Source organism: Labrus mixtus, chromosome 22 (assembly GCF_963584025.1).
Source record: "Labrus mixtus chromosome 22, fLabMix1.1, whole genome shotgun sequence".
NCBI classification, from domain to species: Eukaryota; Metazoa; Chordata; class Actinopteri; order Labriformes; family Labridae; genus Labrus; species Labrus mixtus.
This window is the reverse complement of record NC_083633.1, coordinates 15,615,436-15,635,120: the sequence shown is the minus strand read 5'-3', so window position 1 is coordinate 15,635,120 and position 19,685 is coordinate 15,615,436. Positions and strand designations below refer to the sequence as shown.

Genomic DNA, 19,685 nt, shown 5'->3' with positions numbered 1-19,685 from the left:
AAACTTGATTGGCTGCAGCTAAAAAATCAGCACTAGTGTACTGTGTTGACAATACAATCTGAAACTGGAATTAAAAACTTATTTTTTTTTAATTGTATGACAGCGTTCACTTCAGGCCTTCTATCTCGTGCATTGAGATTGGAAAGCGGAGATTTACTTCACGTTCTCTCAGGGTATTGATCAGCTGCAGTTCTCACCCTAGGCAGCAGCCGTATGGCCTGCAGGAGGCGCTGTCTGTGGGCCGAGTTAAGAATGCCGATCTCCAGCAGGTCCTGGTCCTCCACCACATTGCTGCCCTGAAGAAGCAAAAAAAAACAACAGCTATGTTAGTATTTCTGCAGAATCTAACAATGCAACAGCGTCTGCAGGTGTTTGGTATGACTCTACGTAGGACAATTGCACAAAAGCTTCAGTAGGAAATTATTGGGCTTATTTAAATAAACCACAAACACTTTATAAAGGACCACCCCAATGCAATACCCAGTTTTCTATCCTTTCCTGAAATTCAAGTTAACTTTTTGGTTGCACCATTTTTAATGTCCTCATGCTGTTTCCTACTGCTTCACTTACATTTGTTGTTTACTACTTGATCACAAAAGAGTTAACACTCAAATCAATAATTGTACCATTTGAAAAGCAAAAATTAAATCCACTTATGATTTTGTAGGTGCTCAGATTACCCTGCTCACTGATAAGTACAGATTTTTAGACACAACTACACTGGCACAAATTGCCACCTTGGACTGTCAATACTGGCAGGTTGCAAAACTGTCTCCCAAACAGGCCTTATAAAAATCATTAGTTTCAAAAGAACGAGGCATAAAAAAGCACATCAGAGAAGAAATAACTTAGAAGAGAAAGGGAGGTTTTGATACATCAGGTGCAAACAAAAAATAAGTAGAAGACGTGTTTGATATTTTTTTATTCTAGACTCGGCTGTGCAACAGTCTGTGTAGCCATCATTCTGAGTTTCACCTTTAATTAATCCAATGGGACACCTAAAGAGATCTATCAGCCACCCCCCTCCTGAGAGTTAGAATAAGAAAGTGTGCCTGCAGACAGATAATGGCAGGAAGGATGGAACGCATGGAGAGATGGGATGAGATGTGGTGTGCATAGAGAAAGATCATCTCAGTGATAAATTAATTAAAAATACAGTCAGACAGAAGTGTGCAGTGAGGCAAGTTCATCTCCAAATGATGGTGAAGAACCATCGGCAGGAAAGAAAGTGTGTGTGTGAGCAGCCTGGAGGAAGTCTCAGGGCCATCTACACATCCACATCCTCTCACCTAAACACTTTACATTGAAGGATTACACCTGCCAGTCCCTCCACATCTCCCTCCTGTAGAACTAATAACTGATAAACATTGAGGAGACACCAGGGGAAATGCAGGTAGATATCAGACCTGTGCTTTTTCCTTCCTAAACTCTCCTTCTGAGTCGACTCTGAGGCCCTCACGCCTTCTAAAAAAAAAAAAGACATTTTGCTCCGAGGCTGTGACATTTTAATTCTAGATAAGAGGAGGTTTAGTTTTCAACGCAGCACCCTGAAGAACTTAAGCTGGAGCAATCTGTGTTCGAGTGGCTTTACATTTAAGACTGCGGATCTGTAAGGCTAAGCTTTTGGATCCTCACACATTTCATTTTCCTGACACTTACACTCTAATGACACGAACCGGCCCAGTCTACAAAACGGTCATGAGCTGACAAGAGACTAAAATATCAAACATGGAGTGAGCTGAAGGGAAATGTCAGATAACTCACCATATATCCATATTTTAATTACAAAAATATCAATAATCACAGAATCGCTGTTTCATGATATTATCATTAAGCTGAATGTGGCAGCGCTTCTTAAAGAGTGAATCCATGCTTTAGGTTAGCTTCTTTGAGCTGAAGGGCTCTTGGAGAGCCAACAAGACTCTACACAAGTAGATTTTTAAGATACCTCCAAACTTTGGACAGCAAATCCCCTTTAAACTGAGTGCTGCTGCTGCAGGCTTATTAGAAGAAAACCTGTCTCCAGGGCTCTATTAGTCTGTCCCTGCACTGTCGGTGAATCCTGAGGCAGCAGCTGATTGGACTCGTCCTGTGGCTAAACTTATTCCTTCCTTTATTCTCCTTCACCAACCTGAACGCCGACCGGGGCGCCTTAAGAGAGAGTGCAGCTCATAGATCAGCTCCCAGGCTGATTAATAGAGCCCAGAGTAACCGTGCTACAGCTTCACAGCAGAGTAATGAGTCGTGGAGTAGAGGGGGGGGGGGGGGGGGGGGGGGGGATCCGGAGAAATGACTAATTGCTCCCTGTTGAGATCCTGACAGAAAGAGATAGAGTTCCTTCACGTTTGTTCTCTCTTTCTCCAAACCCGTCTCATCTTGTTTCCCTTTGTGTCGTAACATTATGTTTGTCCCATATCTGCCACCTCTAGGTGCATATGATGGATCAGGGGATAAATATTGCACCGACTCATCAATATCACTCGACTGAGGATTAATGACTCTGCTTCCTTGGCTTAGATTTCTCCTCCTGATATCTGATACATTGTTTATTGTATTGAAGAAATCACTATTATTGCACGTTGCATGTGAGTTCATAACGCTTGAGTGGACACTAACAATCCATTTTTACCTGAGGGGGGAAGTTGTTAAGCTGCCACACAGTCAATAATACGTCCATGTCCTGTGGTTAGCTCGTGATAACTGGACCTCAGCACTTAAATCATCTCTGCAGTGGGTCACAAAACGCTCTGAGCGCCGGGAATTAAAATTCAAGCGGAGCGGCAGGGGGTCGAGGCAATACTGGAGAGGGAACCAAAGTTTATATTCAGCGATAGAAGTGAAGGCCATTATCAACCCCAACAAGCTTAGAGGAGCGCACACAAAAAAAAAAATCATCCCTGGCCTACTGAGTCTCTTCTCCATTCCCATGCCTGGATTCATCCCTCGCCCCTTTTTTCTCTTATTTTTCTGCCGTTCTCTGCAATCAAAGAAGTCGTCCTCGTCTCGTCTACTCCTCCATTCTCTGTCCTCGTCTGCTCTTTTAGTCCCTTATTTAAATTCTTTTCTGATTCTTTTCAAAGTTGTTAGTGTTGCATTTATCTTTCTTTGGCACATGTGCAAAGGCAGTGTCTTAGGTTTCTCTAACTTCTTGGCAGTGTGACACTCAGAAGAGTTTCTCTCCCTGAATAATGAAGTCGTCTTTGACGCAGATTAGAGGTCCCTCTTTTAGAAGGAATATGGATACAAACAATATTTCATTTCAAATATTGTTGTTTCCTCTGTCTGGGGAACAGTTGGGTCAAATTAATTTCCCCTGTCTTGACTCTTATCAGCTCCAGTTCCTTTGGTTCCTGCCACACGGCATCGAGCGCTATCTCTTCATTTCTGTTTTCTTTCTGGCTTTGTGCCCCAATTTATTTCTCTGATTTCATCTACAGACTTCCCCCGCTCCACCTTTGTCTTCATGAAACAGCTTCTAACTTTACTTTGTGTCACTTTGCTGCCTGAAACCGAATTAAACAGGATGACGATAAAAGAGCTCTGCACGCGAGTCTTTCACCGGTTGCTCCAGGAGGGGGTTTTGAAATACTCATCCTTTCTCATTCTGGTCACACTTCTTCGGGAGTCTCGCATGTTGTGTCGTGAGGAGTGTGTGCATGTTTGAGGGTAATGATGAGTGTTAACAGGGGCAGTGTGCCTGCTGTCTGAGGACTCACCAAGGTGAATGGGCTCTTTGCTACACACTTGTCTCATAAAGATGCAGAACATCAGCCCTAAAGTGATTCTGAACACGCACAAACTTGACAAGCGGCTTTGAATCACAGGCAATAGTTTTTCCTTTGATTGGATGCATTTGAAGACACTAAGCTTGTCCCCAGAATTTTAAACTTAAAAATGATACAAGTAAAAAAAAAAGATCAGACAACATCACTACATGTTTCCGCTTCCATGGAAACAAAATACAGAAGTCCTGGGCAGCAGATATTGGGTAACGTCTTGTTTTTAATCAAGATGAATTACAGCAAACCCCTGCACACAGTCTTAATTGCACAATTACATTGGCAACGTTATCAGAACAAAACATTGCCTAAACGTTTCTTGTGTTTTGGTTCAGTCTCACTGCTCTCATCAGAATTGTTTCCTGACTGTTTTTAGAGAGAAGTCCTTTTATAAACAACATGTCACTAAGTACCAAACAACATGTAGGCTAAATTAGTAACCACCTGATCATCAAAGAAAAGCTTTAACTAGCTTAAACATGATTACAGCTACAGCATTACATTTGCTGGTTGGCCCACAATATGATCCTGAACCACAAAAGATACTGACTGTGGCTCCTTCAAGCAGACATAATTGAAGTTTTTATGAACACATTGGGTCAAACAGTCCATAAGAACAGAAAATTATCACTAACTGTATGTCACTACAACTCTACAGAGCCATGTAGCGCTCATCAGTGTCGTTTCCAACCGCTACAGGAAGCATGTATACGCTACCTGCATAGCACCAAACGAGAACAGACAAAGCTACTGACTAGATGGTGAACAAAGTGAAGCATATAGCAGCTAATTAGACAGATTGTGATTATTATTAGACTTATATTCTTTGGCTTACCAGAAATAAAACTTTCAATAAATGCTTATGTTGCTCTGTGCCATTTTTCATCGTTGTTGGTTTATTGCTTATTTACTTTTTTAGCAATAAAGACAAATCTATAAACTCTGCCTTTCGCCTGACCTATAGCCAACTAGCTAGTTAGCTGTCTGGAAAGAAAACTGACTTGAGTTGGCACTTCCCTTTTGTTTTTTTTATTTCTTCCATATCATGCTTTTTCTGGTTTTATATGCTCTTTAGTGTGTTTTCCAAGAGTCCTGTGCATGTTTAGGCACATCTATGTGCAAAAATTCAAAGTCCGAGGAAACGCGACTTCTCCTACCTCCTCCTGTTAGCTGTAGCATTAGCCGCATGTAACGCTCGGTTCTAGCCCCCCTCGATAAAAATTCATTGTCAGTCCGACGTCATTGTCTGTGTGAGATCACTGATCTAAGCCCATTGGCTCGTTGTGGCAAGCCCTGCATGTTGAAATTTCCGAGACGCGTGCTGAGCAACTGACCAATAACGACAGAGCGGATCGGCAGACCAATCAGAGCAGACTTGGTCCACGTGGGGTCTAACAGTGTGGGCTCAACAGAGTGCAGCTGACGGACTCAGAGCGGAGAGGGAGCAAGGAGGAGCAGTACATGAAAACAGACACTTTTTTCAGACTTCTATTGTGAACGTACAAAAGTAGGTACATAGATTAAATATACGAACCCCAAAAAGGGCAGAATATGGGCTCTTTAAACAATGTTAGCTAGAAAGCTGATTTGCATCCAAGGCTCTCTTTGTGCTCAGTTGCAGCTTCTGGGTTCAGTCAGTGTCATGCTGTTTGGTCTTGACATGATAAAATCTCTCTTTATGTCCTTCATTATGTCTCTCTCTCTCTTTTTAACACATAAGCATGTGTACACAGTCATGATTGGTCTCCATCTAGTGTCCTTCATATCAAACACCGTCACCATAACAACCGGTCCGCCCCATTCCTGTTGGTCCATCAGTCTTGCAGCACTTGTCCTCTACCGGCTGATAAAGGTGAGTGGACACACCCCCTGTAATGACCCCCATTAGCAGTAAACGTTGATGGTGGATTGGTCCATGTTGATAAGTGCATGGCTGCATAAATTCCTGCAAAGACACAAGGCCGCCTGCTGCACACGGATACAGATCTGACTTGAGGTCAAATTCATTTGCAAACCAATCAGTCCTACAGACCGACTTGAACTAGCCCTGAGATGGAAAAAAGAAGCTTTCATTTTCTGTTGCGCTGACTTGTTTCAGGTTGAATCTGCCATCTAACTTGATGTTCCCACACTGAGTGCTGCTGAAATGAATGTGACCCGAACCTCTCCTTGAATCTGCAATCAAACAGAGCGCCGCAAACACTGATCTACTCCCTGTGGCCTGCACATCCACTGCATTAATATCAATTTGTGGTGCGCCTTTCCAAGGTCTCAAAAGATTGACTTTCCTTCTCTTTAATCACGGAAAAAGAAAACAGAGGTTAAAAACTCCAGTCAGCGAGAGGGACTCCAGAAGAAAAACTTGAAACAGAGAGAAGACCCAGTGAGACAGACACAGTCACAAAAGGGACTTTGAAGTCACACTGATGTTTGCTAGGCTTTTTCGAATCTCAGCCCTTTTCAATATTAATTGTATCCAGAGGCATTACAAAGAAGACGACTGAGCTATTGAGTAACGCTTTTAGACAAGAGGGGTGAGACCAGGACTGAAGAGAATCCCCAAATCTCTCAGAAGCACTGGCATGAGCTGTTAGGCACGTTAAACGAGGCGCAAACGAGAACGGGATATGTTAAGAAGTTATGAGTGTGTGTGTGTATTAGTGCGAAAGGATGGAGTAGAAATTAACGAATGTAGGGACATAACTAAAACAGAGAGGTATAGGAAAGACATCGTAGATTTAATAACATTAACTGTTTCCTGGACTCTCACTCGGCTGCTTCAGATTTTTTTCCCCCCTGAAGAAAAGCAGATGTGACCCAATGTAAACGAAGCAGAGGGACATCTCTGAACACATTATTGCAGCCACTTACAGTACACATTTAATCTGACTTGAAATGAATTACTTTAAAATAAATGGCAACATTAATATTGTTGGATAAAGCTCTACTGAGTTTTTCCCCCCCTAAGAGCTTATCGTTTCACTTCTACAGTCTGCATTTGTTCTGTTGTTTAAGTTGCACCACATTTATCAGCGTCGTTTACACCCCAAAAAATAATCTTTGTTCAGCAACTATAGCCGACTATGACTGTGGAAACTGTATGTTAGGTTTGTTAAGAGGTTGCAGTTTGCTTATATGTTTGCCATTACAGCTTAATACAGTAAAGACAACTGTTTTTAACCATGTGCTGTTAACATCACTACATTTTAATGCATGCATTTGATGTATTATCAAATAAGTCTGGCAACTTGTTTTAGATCACACATCATGCTTACATAAGGAAAAACAGGATGGAATAAGGAAGAGGACTGCAAAATGTAAAGGCGAGGGAAGGAAGCAGGAGAGAGTACTGATGAGGTTTGCATGATGATGTGTTGGTCACAGTCTGGGACTGGTTCATGTGGAACATCATAATTAACTTCTGCAGAGATCCGAGACGTTTCAATGTTGACGAGTAAAGATGTTGACAGATAATGAACGACACACACAATACACACACAAAATGGCAAGTTTCTTAATATACCAAAGCCAGTGAACTGATAGAACTGAAACAGGGATTATTGTGGAACGGACTGAAAACAGAGACACACGCTGACCACGTGTGGGAGAAACACACTAAGAGAAGAAACAGAGAGATTTTCTGTGATTTCCCTGTTGCCAGGGTAACCAAACGTTCAGATGCAGGTCACACCGAGCGGAGGACCAGAACGCACACACATTTTACACACCTAGACACTGACAGCCTCCAAATGTTATTGGTGGGTCAGAAAGGACATGAAACTGCATCCCCTCCTCTCACCTGAGAGTCTTATTGGCGTAACTAAACAGTAAAAGCAGCCAGCGACTTTCTCTGATTGGGACAATGTGACGTATAGAAGGATTGGAACATTGTAGACTTTGAGTTTGTGTTTGGCAGGTTTTACATAAAAAGCAAACATGCACAAAAGTAGAAGCTTCGAAGTAACATCTCTGGATTTGGTGTCTGAAAAGGGAGGACATAGGAAGGCTAACTTTACTCACAGTAGAGCACTGAAAGGCTGTTTAGTGTTTACGTTACATTTTGCATTAAAATCCATCATGAATGATCCAGTAGACTGCACTTAAGTACGGGTGTTTACACATTGCATTAACAATCCGTCTGCATTCACTACTTCAGAACAGAACTCACTTTCCCTTTCTGACATGCAAAGAAGCGCCCACCCGTTTAAAAAGACTCAGACCCTTTACACCAGACAGGAGGCAGCATCGTTCTCACAGTCGAGGGGGTGATCCTGCATGCTGCCCCGGACGCATGAGCGTTTACACTAGCAAACCAATGTCGACAAAAGGCGTGCATCCTCTGTATGTGGTCTGAGCTCATCTCAATCCGCCCTCAGGATGCATTAGGGGTCCGTTAACACCAAACATCAAGGCTAGCCACTCGATAACCCAAAATGGATGTTATTGCAAGGTGCAAACAGCCTCAGAGGCTAACAAACCAATGCTTTCGTCTTTAAATTCTACAAAAAGAAAGTATATGCAAAGGGTCACTGTGATTTCATAACGTGTGTCTATGATCACAAAGTATCACACAGTATATCAGCAGGTCGGTTACTTTAGTTGATGTTTCTTGTTTGGTCAGAATCTTTGCTGACGTTAGCCTGACTGACGGTGAAAAGATGCTGTTGATGGACTTGGTTCAGCAAAGATGCTAGCAAAGCAACACAGACGTTAAAAACAGCCTGTAAGTGACATCACAGATCGGTAATGTTACAGTTATCAATCAACACTAATGAATGAGCTTGACGATCATCATTTTGAATTTCCTCCCGCTGTTGTCTTTCAGGAAGTGACTTTTGTTGTTAGAATGACGTCACAGAGATGATGATGATGTCCGACATAGAAAACTCACTCTCTTCTACTAGCTCATGAGATGTTCTTTGCACTTTTGTCATGTTGGCTCTTTGGATTAACCATAACAAATATCTCTTTGAGATGTGACGTTATTACCTAACTGAGATGATTTTAAACTCCACATAAACTCCTCCAGTCAGCATCTCTCTGCTCGGTACAGTCTGTCTCCCCTCTTTCTGCCTCTGCTGCAGTTTCTCTCTATTTGCTTTCTGCTCATTTATTATCGATTTACTTTTCTATTTTCCTGTTGCTCTAACTCCTACCAGCACACCCACACAAACATCAAAAGAGTTTCTGGCTGCAGGATGACCCACTGTGAGTCTCTCGACGTCACTGAGGATGAAGGGAAGGACAGATAAAAGAGAGAGTCAGGCTCTTCTAAATCCACAGGCTACAGGTGGTTTCATTCCAGTGTGTGTTACCGTTGAAGAAAAGGTTCAAAACTATGAAACAAGCTGGGTTTTTCTGTTGCAGCATTAAGTGTGTTGAGTGCATGCATGTCTGCAGCTTGATGCTGGAGATGTGGCGTAGGATTTCTGTGCGTAGGAGGACCTCACATGGCATCATTTGGGAGAGGCAGGGACGATGGGAGAGAAAGACGGAGAGAGAGAGAGAGAGAGAAAACGATGCAAAGAGGCGGAAATCTAATAAGCTAAAAAAAAATAAAAAAATCAGAGTGGAAAGAGAGAGACTAAGTCACGCTAATCACTACAAAGGAGATGATTAGAGATGATGAGCTGCACCTAGGGGAGCAGAGAGAGAGCTTAGTGGGAGGTGGACAAACAGAAAAGAAGACATTACATTTAAAGCATCGGTAAAGAGCCAAAGCAAAGACAAAAAAAAAAAAAAAGGGGGGAAATGGATGAAGCTCAAAAACTTAAAGCAGCAAGACGGCTTTTTGTCCTTTCTTTAACCCACAAACATTCACTCACCATAAACTGGACGTTGTCAAATCCGTTGGCCAGCAGGTGGTTCTCGTACTGGACCAGGCCGATGGAGTCGAGCCACTGGCCCACGGACTGCAGAGGGCAGCGGGGACCTATGAGGGGGTGGAGGGGCAAACGTTTCAGTAGGGAGTAGCCATCCACGCGGTAGCAGCGGCAGTCCGGCTGAGACAGCTGGCACTGCCACATCATGTTCTGGCGGGCAAAGTGGCTGTCGAAGGAGCCCGCCATGCTTTAGGGGGAGTCTTTTTGGCAAGGCTGCCAGAGGGGGATGGGGGGGGGGGGTGGGGGGTGGGGGAGAGAAGAGAAGAGAAGGGGATGCAGGTAAAGAGGGGAAAGAGAAGGAGGAGGAAAAGGTGGAGGTGGAGGTAGAGGGAGGCTAGACTAAAGGCATGGTGAGGAGGGAGGGGGTCAGCATGCAAGGGTGCAAGCAGGTAAAGAGAAGGCGTCCAGATGTTTCCTTTGAATCCAGCCTGATGGGAGGATGAAAAGGGGGAAGTCTGAAGTTGTATCCAGAAAAGAGCGTCTGTCCTGGGGTTAAATCCTGCCAGCCATGGCTGCTGGAGAAGACTGGAGGTATAGATCCGCAAGCGGAAAGCAGCTGTGTGTTTGTCGCGCACAGCAGAGCAGCCGCTTTCTTTTTCAGCTGTTGCGCTCGCTTGGCTGCTCCCTTCCGCGTGTGTGTGTTTGCAAGTGTGTGTGTCTAAAAGAGAGAGAGAGAGAGAGAGAGAGAGAGAGCGAGAGAAAGAGCGAGAGCTGCATGCGCTGTAGATTTCTCTTTATCAAGTACTCCCACTCTCATCTGTATGCTCCTGCAGCCTCCTCTCTCTCTCTCTCCCTCTCTCTCTCTCCCTCTCTCTCTGAGCGCTGCTTTCCTCCCTCATTCCCTCACTCGCTCTCTCTTCTCCGTCTACCTTTCGTCTCTTGTCTTCTGTCAGGGTGTCGATCGTCACCCTGCTCCCTCTACATATATCTGGCTCGCACTGCTGATAATAGCCATCACAGCAGCTTCAGTGTCTTTGTCTGCAAGAAGCCAAGATCCCTCCCACTCTTTCTCTCTCTGTCCCACTCACACACACACATGCACAGACACACACACACATGCACACACACTACTCCGAGGGTATGCATGCAGCCGCAGCTGTATGAAGTGTTTGTGTGTGTGTGTGTGTGTGTGTGTGTGTGAGTTGGTTGTGGGGAAGCATCTTTGGCACAAACAGGATTTCTCCCAGTGGTAACCATGGTTAGGAGAGGCTTTGCTTTTATGGATGAGAAGGGAGAGGGAGGAGGGGAGGGGAGGGGAGGAGATCAGAGGTGGAGTATGGGGGTGTTTATGCCGGGCGGGCGGATGAACACAGTTAAGCAAAGGAGGACTCATAAGAAGGTGAGAAGAACGGTTAAAAACGGGGATTTGATGCACACAAAGAAGTCATCAAACATAATCACACCCACACACTGAAACAATCTAAAGGAACATTCTGGTTTTATTGTCATTAAGGTCTTACTTTCATACGTTTGGCAACCGATCCTCAAGGTTCAAATAAAACAAACATTACAAGTACACGTTTGACAGAGTAATCATCCCTCTTCCTCTGGGGTTCCTCCTCTCAGCAATTAATCAATAGACTCAACAGGACATGCTCAAAGGGGCTTCCTGTCAATCAAGGATGATTTACAACCTCACCTGTTTCATCTCTCTAATATTACTGCAGTCAATGCAACTCCAGATCCCTAAGGCTCTGACAGCAGCTGCCCACTGCACTCTCTGACTGTGCTCGCTCAGCCTCTTGAAAAAGAGCAATTTCTACTTTCGATCTATTGTCAACAGTTGCACATGTCTATTGGACCAATATTAGATTTTAGTGGCCACTTTTCGAGGGTACAATGTTACAATCATCTACAATAATGATATGCAGCTATAAGAAATTAATTTGTCTCAACCAGATTCAGTTTAATCATGAGTGCTTGTGTTTCCTTTACCTGAGGCGTTGCCCTTGATGTCCAATCCGCTGCCTATCCCCGCCCCGATGGAGCTCATGATCTTGTCGATCTGGACCAATGGAAGAGAGAGACAGACACAAGCAAGAGTTAGAGCGATGTTCAGCTAGTGCAAGGGCAAGTCGCTTCCCAGTAATAAGGCTAACCCCTATTTCTGGATTCAAGTGTCACATAACATGATCATTACGGCAGCAAGCGCGCTGGATGTCAGTCTTTCCCCTGTGAATTGAAAAGCATGAAGGAGCAGAGGTGGAACAGAAAGGAGATGTTAGTGTGAATCTGGAGAAAAGGGGAGGAGGGATGAAGGCTGGATTGAAGGGAGCGAGTTCATTAGTGTCGGGCTGCTGGCTGTCGACCGCTGATCACTGACCCTGGACCTGCTGCTAACCACTGAACTGTAAGACCTGCACATCCATCCACCCACCTGTCAGGGCCGCTGGCTCACCACAGGTCACACAATATCTGGCCTGGCTGTGAGCCGGTTGAGACCGGTGTTTAAAGGGCCAGGTCTGACAAATGCAAACTGTGTTTACAAGCTGGCACGCCGTGAAGGTGACCTTAACTTAACATCCATTTCTGCATGTCACAGCAAACATATCACTTCTTTATATCCAACTACTACATAGTACTTCAATGTGAAATGATCTGTGTATGTTGATTAAAAAGAGACGCCAATCAAGATGCAGTAATGGACATTTTTACACAAAGCAAATACATAATAAGACAAATAAAGTCATGTTATGGATTTATTGATCAGGCTTTGACATAAATCATGGCTTCATGTCTGTTGGCACAAAAAGTTTCTGCCTGGCAACCAAGTATTGCATGTAGGTGGCCGGCTTTGGCCACAAGGTTGAATCCCCAAACTTCAAGCTTTGCCAATGCCACTTCACACGTCTACAAACCTTTGCTCTATGGCTTTCATGAGAGCCAATGCTCCAGCTCTTAAGCTGCTCCATTATTCACAGAGCTTGAGCACATGTAACGGACTCACTCGTTCAAAAACTGGACACTGGGTCTTCTTGTAATCTTGCTATTGAGTTTTTTTTTGGCTTTTAGAAGTGAAAAAACAGTCTGCTTGTTATGTAAGATTATATTAACATGTGTGGTTCATTGAGCTAATTCTGAAACGCAGCAGCATCTATTTCTTGATTAAATGAATTATTTTGCTTGACTTAAACTAGGTTCTTAATATTTGTAACATTGCTCATCAGTACTACAGTTAAAACTTAATTGGAGATGTTGAAATATAGTGATATCACTAAAGTCTGATGATCAGACACTCATCATCTTTTCTCCATTATCTGATGCATTTTCTTTGCTTCAACTAAAAGTCAGAGTATTGATCATGTTCACCGCACTTAAAAAAGAAAAACCTTCTCTCCAGCAATGTCAATAACTTTTTAGTGGCTTAAACACCAGCGGAAAGGTATTTACAACATAAGAGCCAAGTTGTTATGAACTTGAAAGACCAATTAAGTGATCTGCAATCCATGTCGTTTTGTTCAATTAAATACATCTTTGATGGTAAAGAAATCATAATCTTTTTTTGCTGCAGGCTGATAATTTACAACTCAAGTGGAACACTTCAGCAGTTTTCAAACTAAAGCCGGATTAAAGCGCACATTTGTAACGCACACAACACACCTTAATTATTCCTGTACTAATGAGAGAATGGATATCTTGAGATGGTTGTCTGTTGTGGGACGTCCCTTGTGATTTCCCTCTTGCTAACTCTTTCCTGAACATGTGCTGCGAATAGAGCTACTTAAGTTGTTTTTTCCTCTGACGTCTCCACATATATCGCTCCACTATTTCCCTGAAGCCACCTTATCTCATCTTCCCCGAGCACGCAATTACACAGGAAAGGTCACCTTAATTGCTAAGAATGATGGAAAATTCCATATGGTAATTCATCACCATCAGCAAGTTTTGAGCTACGCTGAGTGCCTAATGAACATGTACATGCAAATGTGGACAAGCATGCACAAATGTACTTGCATTAGCATTATTTCAGAAATAGAGCGAGGCTGATTACCATCCTAATTATTCCAATATGATGAAGTGTATAGTTGTCGGATTTCTTGAATATTCAGGCTCAGACGCATCAGTGTCCTTAAGTTGTGTGAATGATAACCAATGAGCAGAGGCTAATGCGTCTGTGACCTAAGTGTTTATAAAGGCATGAGGATGAGCAGCGGAGTCCAGTCGGCGGGTCACGTCTGTGTCAGAGACCCTTTGATACAGAAGAAGCCCCCAGCACAAACACACCGACACACAGCAGCACCGCTGACCTCCGACCTCTCTACACTCTATAAGACAAAGTGCCTTCTCTCTTATACCCTGCAACTCCACCGCTGTGCACAGAACAAGTTCAACGTGGAGGCATGTGAAATGAACACTGAGACTCCTTCTGCACTGGAGTAGGTTTCAAAGACTGAGACATTAAAGCATCTAACTTTTGGTGGTTGCAGAGGTTTCATGTTCCCCCTTTTGAGCAAATCCTACTGGTTTTCATCAGACGGTAATAAAAAGATGACATGTTTATGTGATTTTCTCTAAATGTGACTCCTTTGCTCCTCCTTTAATACCAAAATGTATCCTAAACATGCGGTCTAAAACCAAACATCTCTGGAACATTTCTTCTTACCTCTTCCCACTCTGCAGTGAAGGAGGGTGTTCTTTCCAGTCTCGCCCCAGGACTAGCCCCCTCTCCTGGGCTAGGACTCCCAGGCCCCTGGCCACGGGATCCAGACCCCCAGCTGTGCTCCTCCTGGTCAAGATTTGAAACACATCACATTTTTTTCCCCCCCAAATAAAATATAACTCGCAATGTCAAACCAGATCTTTAAACTTAAAAAAAAAAAAGTTTAAAGAAAGTCTTTCACTGTTCATCAAAGTTCATCTAGAATGAAGCATTTTTCATCAAACAGACTATGTATTTAACGCATGACTTATTTACTGTTAATGAAAAGAAGAAGTCTCATAGGCTGTGGATCACAGCAGGGAGCCGTGTGGCCCGGATTAGGGAGTTATCTAATTGGCTGGACTGTTTTCTTGTCTGTTTATGAAGTGACTTTGCATAATGCAGCAGGATGCAAACTACCTCCACAGCTGCATAATTCATACTACGCATTATCTACAATACATTTTTCTCCGTGCTGACCTCAACTTCAAGAGAAACTTTTTAACTTCACTTCTACTGAAAGAGACTGTTGTGTCATCCTTGGACTCTTACATAAACGTCTCAGAAGAGCGAGCCAGTATCAGAGGAAAAAAAAGAGCGTTTAAAGTTTGAACTCGGCTTCATAATGCAGCAAAAAAGCTGGATTCTATTTTTATAAATCATGCTCTCGTCAAAGCTTTGATCACAGAATGAGACATAATTTAGAAGAAAATAAAAAATAAAGGGTTATATGAGTGGTTACAGTCTAACCTGTATGGGAGACACAGCTACCAGGTTGGAATCAGACTTGGACAAAGACTTGGTGAGCTGCAGGTCTAACACGCTGCGGGGCATGGACCTCATCCTCCCCAGGGTGCAGGCCCTCTCTTCGTAGCCAGCTCCTGACGCGCCGCCTTTGGGCACACCTCCTGCGCGGATGCCCCGTGACTCTGGAGCTTCCCCGTTTTGATCGGAGTATGAAGAAGGGGGGCGGTCCAGCGTAGACCAGCCTCGAGGTTGGTCCAGCTGCTTGTTGGTTTTGGACTGGTCCTGGTTGACCGTTGTGTGAAAGACAGTTCTGTACACCACCTGTGGCTTCTGCGGGTCGTGAGCACTACTCTGAGGCGAGGACTCGCTCTCTGTCCTGGAAGTGACCTGGGCGGTGGGGCCTCCCCCGATCACGACGCTGAACTCGGGGCTCTGCAGCAGGCTGCTCCGGACGTCCGTGGGGGCATATTTGCGAGGTTTTGGGTTGTACAGATGATAAGGCGTTTCAGGGGTTTCACAGGCAGGGGACGATCCATGAAGGAGTCCGGCAAACTCCTCTGGGATGTGGCTTTTCCTTCGATCCTCCAGCAGAGCGTTGGCTGTGGAGGAAGAGCAGAGAGGAGGAGGGGGAGGAGGGGGCTGGTCCCGCTGGTACGGCCCGTCGTCTGCAGGGAGAACACAAACACAACCAAACATTGACTGATTAGGATTAAATCACACAGATTTGCATAAAATGCTCCTGTCACTAAAAAGATACATACTAATGAATTTACTCTGCAAGGAGACGGAAAATGAGAAAGGCACACTCACAAACAAACAACACACACAGTCATATTTAAAAGTGCAGAGCTGAGGGATAAGCACACAGCAGCGTAGAGGGGGGCAGGAAGGAATGGGGCTTAAAAAAAACTGCAAAACAAGCAAAGCTGCAAATAAGAGGATAAAAACGAGGCAAGACGTCTTCTGCCTCCCCGTTTAAAAAGATGTTTGTTTCTCCGAGGAAAAGTAAAAGACCTCCTGACTTGGATTTTACACCTCTGCTCCTTCGCTGTCTGTCTGCAAACGTGTGTTTGGGTGTCTGATCTTGTGCATGTATGCATGAAGTCATGGGGCAGACATTTTTACAGCATTGATTTTTTAGTTATTTGAGGGAATGCTTTCATGCCCGCTAGCTGTCTGTGATCAGTGAGGTGAAAGAGAAGTCGCTGAAAGCTTTTTTGATACCTAATCTGTATTTTTTTCCTAGTGTGTGTGTGTGTGTGTGTGTGTGTGTGTTTGTGTGTCTGCCTGACTACCTGTCAGCTTGTGTATGCTTATGCTCACATCGGAAAACAAGTCACACCCGCGGGCCCAACAAGTGTACTGAATGTTAAAAAGACTCCTTTTCTCGGGATACAAGGTGCAAAACAAGAGGTACATTATTTATTCCCATTCTGCCTCGATTATTTATTACACCTGCTCCACTCTCACACTCGTGATCTTCACTGAACGACGAACATTATGTTCCAGGTAGATTCAGATTGTAGCGTAGGCCCTTTGGGGGGAAACAGTCCTGCTCTTATTTATGTAGAACATACAAAGTGTTGAATAAATGCAAAACGTATGGAGTTGGAGGGATAAAAAAATAACAACATGAGAGACCTGAGGCAGGTGTAGGAAAAGCAAACGGGTGGAGATGAAAGACAAAGGAACAGAAAGATGTAAAGTGTTGTAGATTTCACATGAAAGAGTTCAGATCATCACGGTGCTAATGATAGGGGCTGTTTGTAATAATAAATCTATCAGGGCTGGGTCTTGGGAAGTTCTTGATGACTGGTTGTCTTTGTCGTTATGGAGAAGTGTGACTACGCGCACAGCTGCACAGACGAGGTTGTAGGCTACAAAAGTTCAACCATGTCTAACGTGATCAGGATAAGTGATGTCTGGAGATGGTGACTGGAGATATGCTTCCAATGACTTTTCTGGTGAGGTTTTCCATTAATCTTAGGCCGACCTTTGCACTGTATGATTCTAAATGAATAGACTTTTTAAACATGATCTTCTTTTTTACTAAAACGGGTCTTTATGTCGTTAGCGTTTGCTTTTTTCTGCTCTGAAGAATTCTGGTTTTTAGACTAGTTTATACATATTTCTTGATTTAGAACAAAATGGACTATAAAGCATCTAAATCGTCAGATGTTCCTTTTTTTTATTTGGTGGAAACCATTCATAATAATAGAGTAATCCTTCAGTACAGAAATTAACAGAAATCAATGAATAGATTGGACAGTAAAGAAAATCACAGTTCACACTTGTCTTAAGCTTACTGCAGTTGTTATACAGAGAACTAGAACATGACCAAACAATGTGACCGTCTTTACTGACATGACTTTGAAGTTCATTCTCCCTGACCTGCAAAAACACAAACACACACGTCTGAAACCTGCAGGATTCAGCTGGAATATAAAGTACGTGTTAGTGAGTCGAGCACAGATCTCTTTCCCTCTGCTTCCTGTCACTGTGTGTCTAGATCGTGTACACGGCCATGTAAACAATCTCTGATCAGAATCACACACACAAACACACAAACACTATTAAACACACACACACGCACACACACACACACTCTCTCACAACCTAATGGTCAGTAGAATGCATAGATACAGTTCCTGTCCACACTGCCTTAAATGGAAACACTACATCCCTGTAATCAAAGTTGCCCTTCCAAACACACACACACACACACACACACACACACACACACACACACACACGGTCTCCTGTCACTGTGTGTCAGCTGCCTCTTCATGACACATCCACATTTCCACATGAAACAATTACATAACGTTGGCTGAGAACCTTCCATGAGACAATCTAAGTCTGAAAATGTCACTAATGCTGCTTTTTGAGAGAGAGAGAGAGAGAGAGAGAGAGAGAGAGAGAGGGTGACTGTCTGAGATCCTTCCACGCTGGTTTAAAAGCTCCCTTTAAACTGTGGAAGAATAACAGTGGGAGAAAGTGGAGCGGTTGTAACAGCGGCCCTCGAATGGAGAGCCTTTTCATCTGATTCGCTGCGGATGTGATTGCTGCGTTTTGCTGCACCTGAACAGCAGGAAGCACATTAACAGTCTTCAGGTAATAAGGGCTGGAAACATGACTCACTCTCAGGCGTCACATGGACACGGCTGTATTTTCATACACAAGCTGAAAGCTCTTCGGTCACAGCTAATCCTGGACATATTACAGGATGAAGAGCACAAAGTGGATAAAAGATCAACATCATAACGCACTGTGTTAACCTTCGTCCTCAGCACTTTACTTCTACTCTTCAGCTGGCTTTGTCCTCCAGATGATCGTGTCGAGTTTGTGGCCGTGTAAAAATAATATTGGAGATATTTAAGAAGATTTAAAAGGTATCAAATATAAAAAATAAGAAATGAAGAGAGAAAGCTCATTGCTCATCGCTTTGACGGTCAGTGATCCACTCAAAGTCGGAACATTTTGAAACCAAAGGAGGAAAAAAGAAAAAAAGACGTTTGTCATTTGAGTGGCATCCGGCTATCTTCATGCTCGAACTATTCATCCTCTTCAAGTGGAGGAGCTGTGTTTCTTCTTTAAACCCTGAATTTCCTTTGCAACCCTTTTACGGCTCTTCTCTTTGCTTATTTTCCTTTTAAGGATGAGAAACTGTTGGCAACAGGTGAGCCTATTGGTTACTACGGCAACAGAGAGCCCAAGTGCAAGCATCTCTCCCATTTTGTTTTTGTTTTTTTTTCCAGGGTTGGTTAAGTGTCGTCGGGCCTTCGAGACAGAGCAAGTGAAAAGTGTGATGGCTGATGGACACTGCAATCAAATCAGCAGTGTGTGTGTGTGTGTGTGTGTGTGTGTGCACTGACAAAGTGTGCATTCCAGAGGAACAGCTCATGGATCAGACAGATCAAAAGCAGAGGTCTGAAGAGGAGGTAGAAAACCAAGTTAGAAGTAAAAAAATAAAATAAAATGCAAACATCCTCAAGCTTTTCAATTCAATTCCAGATGTACTGATGAGAGTAAAGACACACTGACAACCTGTGGGAGACAAATTACAGGATTGATAACAGAGAGGCGCAATTTGGCTCGACTACCTTGAACCCCTCATCTCTTCTTCTTCTCCCCCCTGCAGACTATCGACCGTCTTTCTCCGTGTTGTTTTAACCTTCATTAAGTTAGTCTCTCTCATCCTAAAGATCGCTCTGCAGTGCTCCCTGTCCTCAGCGAGAGAGTGTGTGTGTATGTGTGTGTGTGTGTGTGTTTCTTACCTGGCCGTCCAAGATTAATACCAGCTCAAATAAGAAACAATCACACAGTGTGTACTGCACACAGGACTCACTGCCCGGCGTTTGCTGAAATGCAGCAACTATCTAAGAATCAGATGTAGTAAGAGCGGCAGCGTCACCCTGAACACCTGCATTCTTATTGCCCAAGTAGCACACACACACACACACACACAAGTTGTGGCCTGCAGCGGCTCAGCCCAGATACTGGCTGGTATTTGTGTTGATCTCAAGACAAACACAGCAGTAATGTTTGTGTGTCTCTCCGGTATAGAATTAACTCCCTAGAAGCTAATGACCATCAATTCATCAGGATGAAGAATCTCCTCTCTATCAGACATTAAGA

The 19,685-nt window shown here is 43.6% G+C and overlaps 1 protein-coding gene across 2 annotated transcripts in view; it reads right to left on the bottom strand.

Annotated features, from left to right (window-relative positions):
• Positions 1-19,685, bottom strand: part of anks1b (ankyrin repeat and sterile alpha motif domain containing 1B) — a 195,320-nt gene that overhangs the window by 41,455 nt on the left and 134,180 nt on the right. For both annotated transcript variants that reach the window (XM_061029792.1, XM_061029793.1), the window contains exons 14-18: positions 15,051-15,712; positions 14,265-14,387; positions 11,597-11,666; positions 9,605-9,711; positions 198-296 (exon numbers count right to left, since the gene is read on the bottom strand). In XM_061029792.1, coding sequence (XP_060885775.1) covers positions 198-296; positions 9,605-9,711; positions 11,597-11,666; positions 14,265-14,387; positions 15,051-15,712 — 1,061 coding nt within the window. The remainder of the gene's footprint in view (positions 1-197; positions 297-9,604; positions 9,712-11,596; positions 11,667-14,264; positions 14,388-15,050; positions 15,713-19,685) is intronic.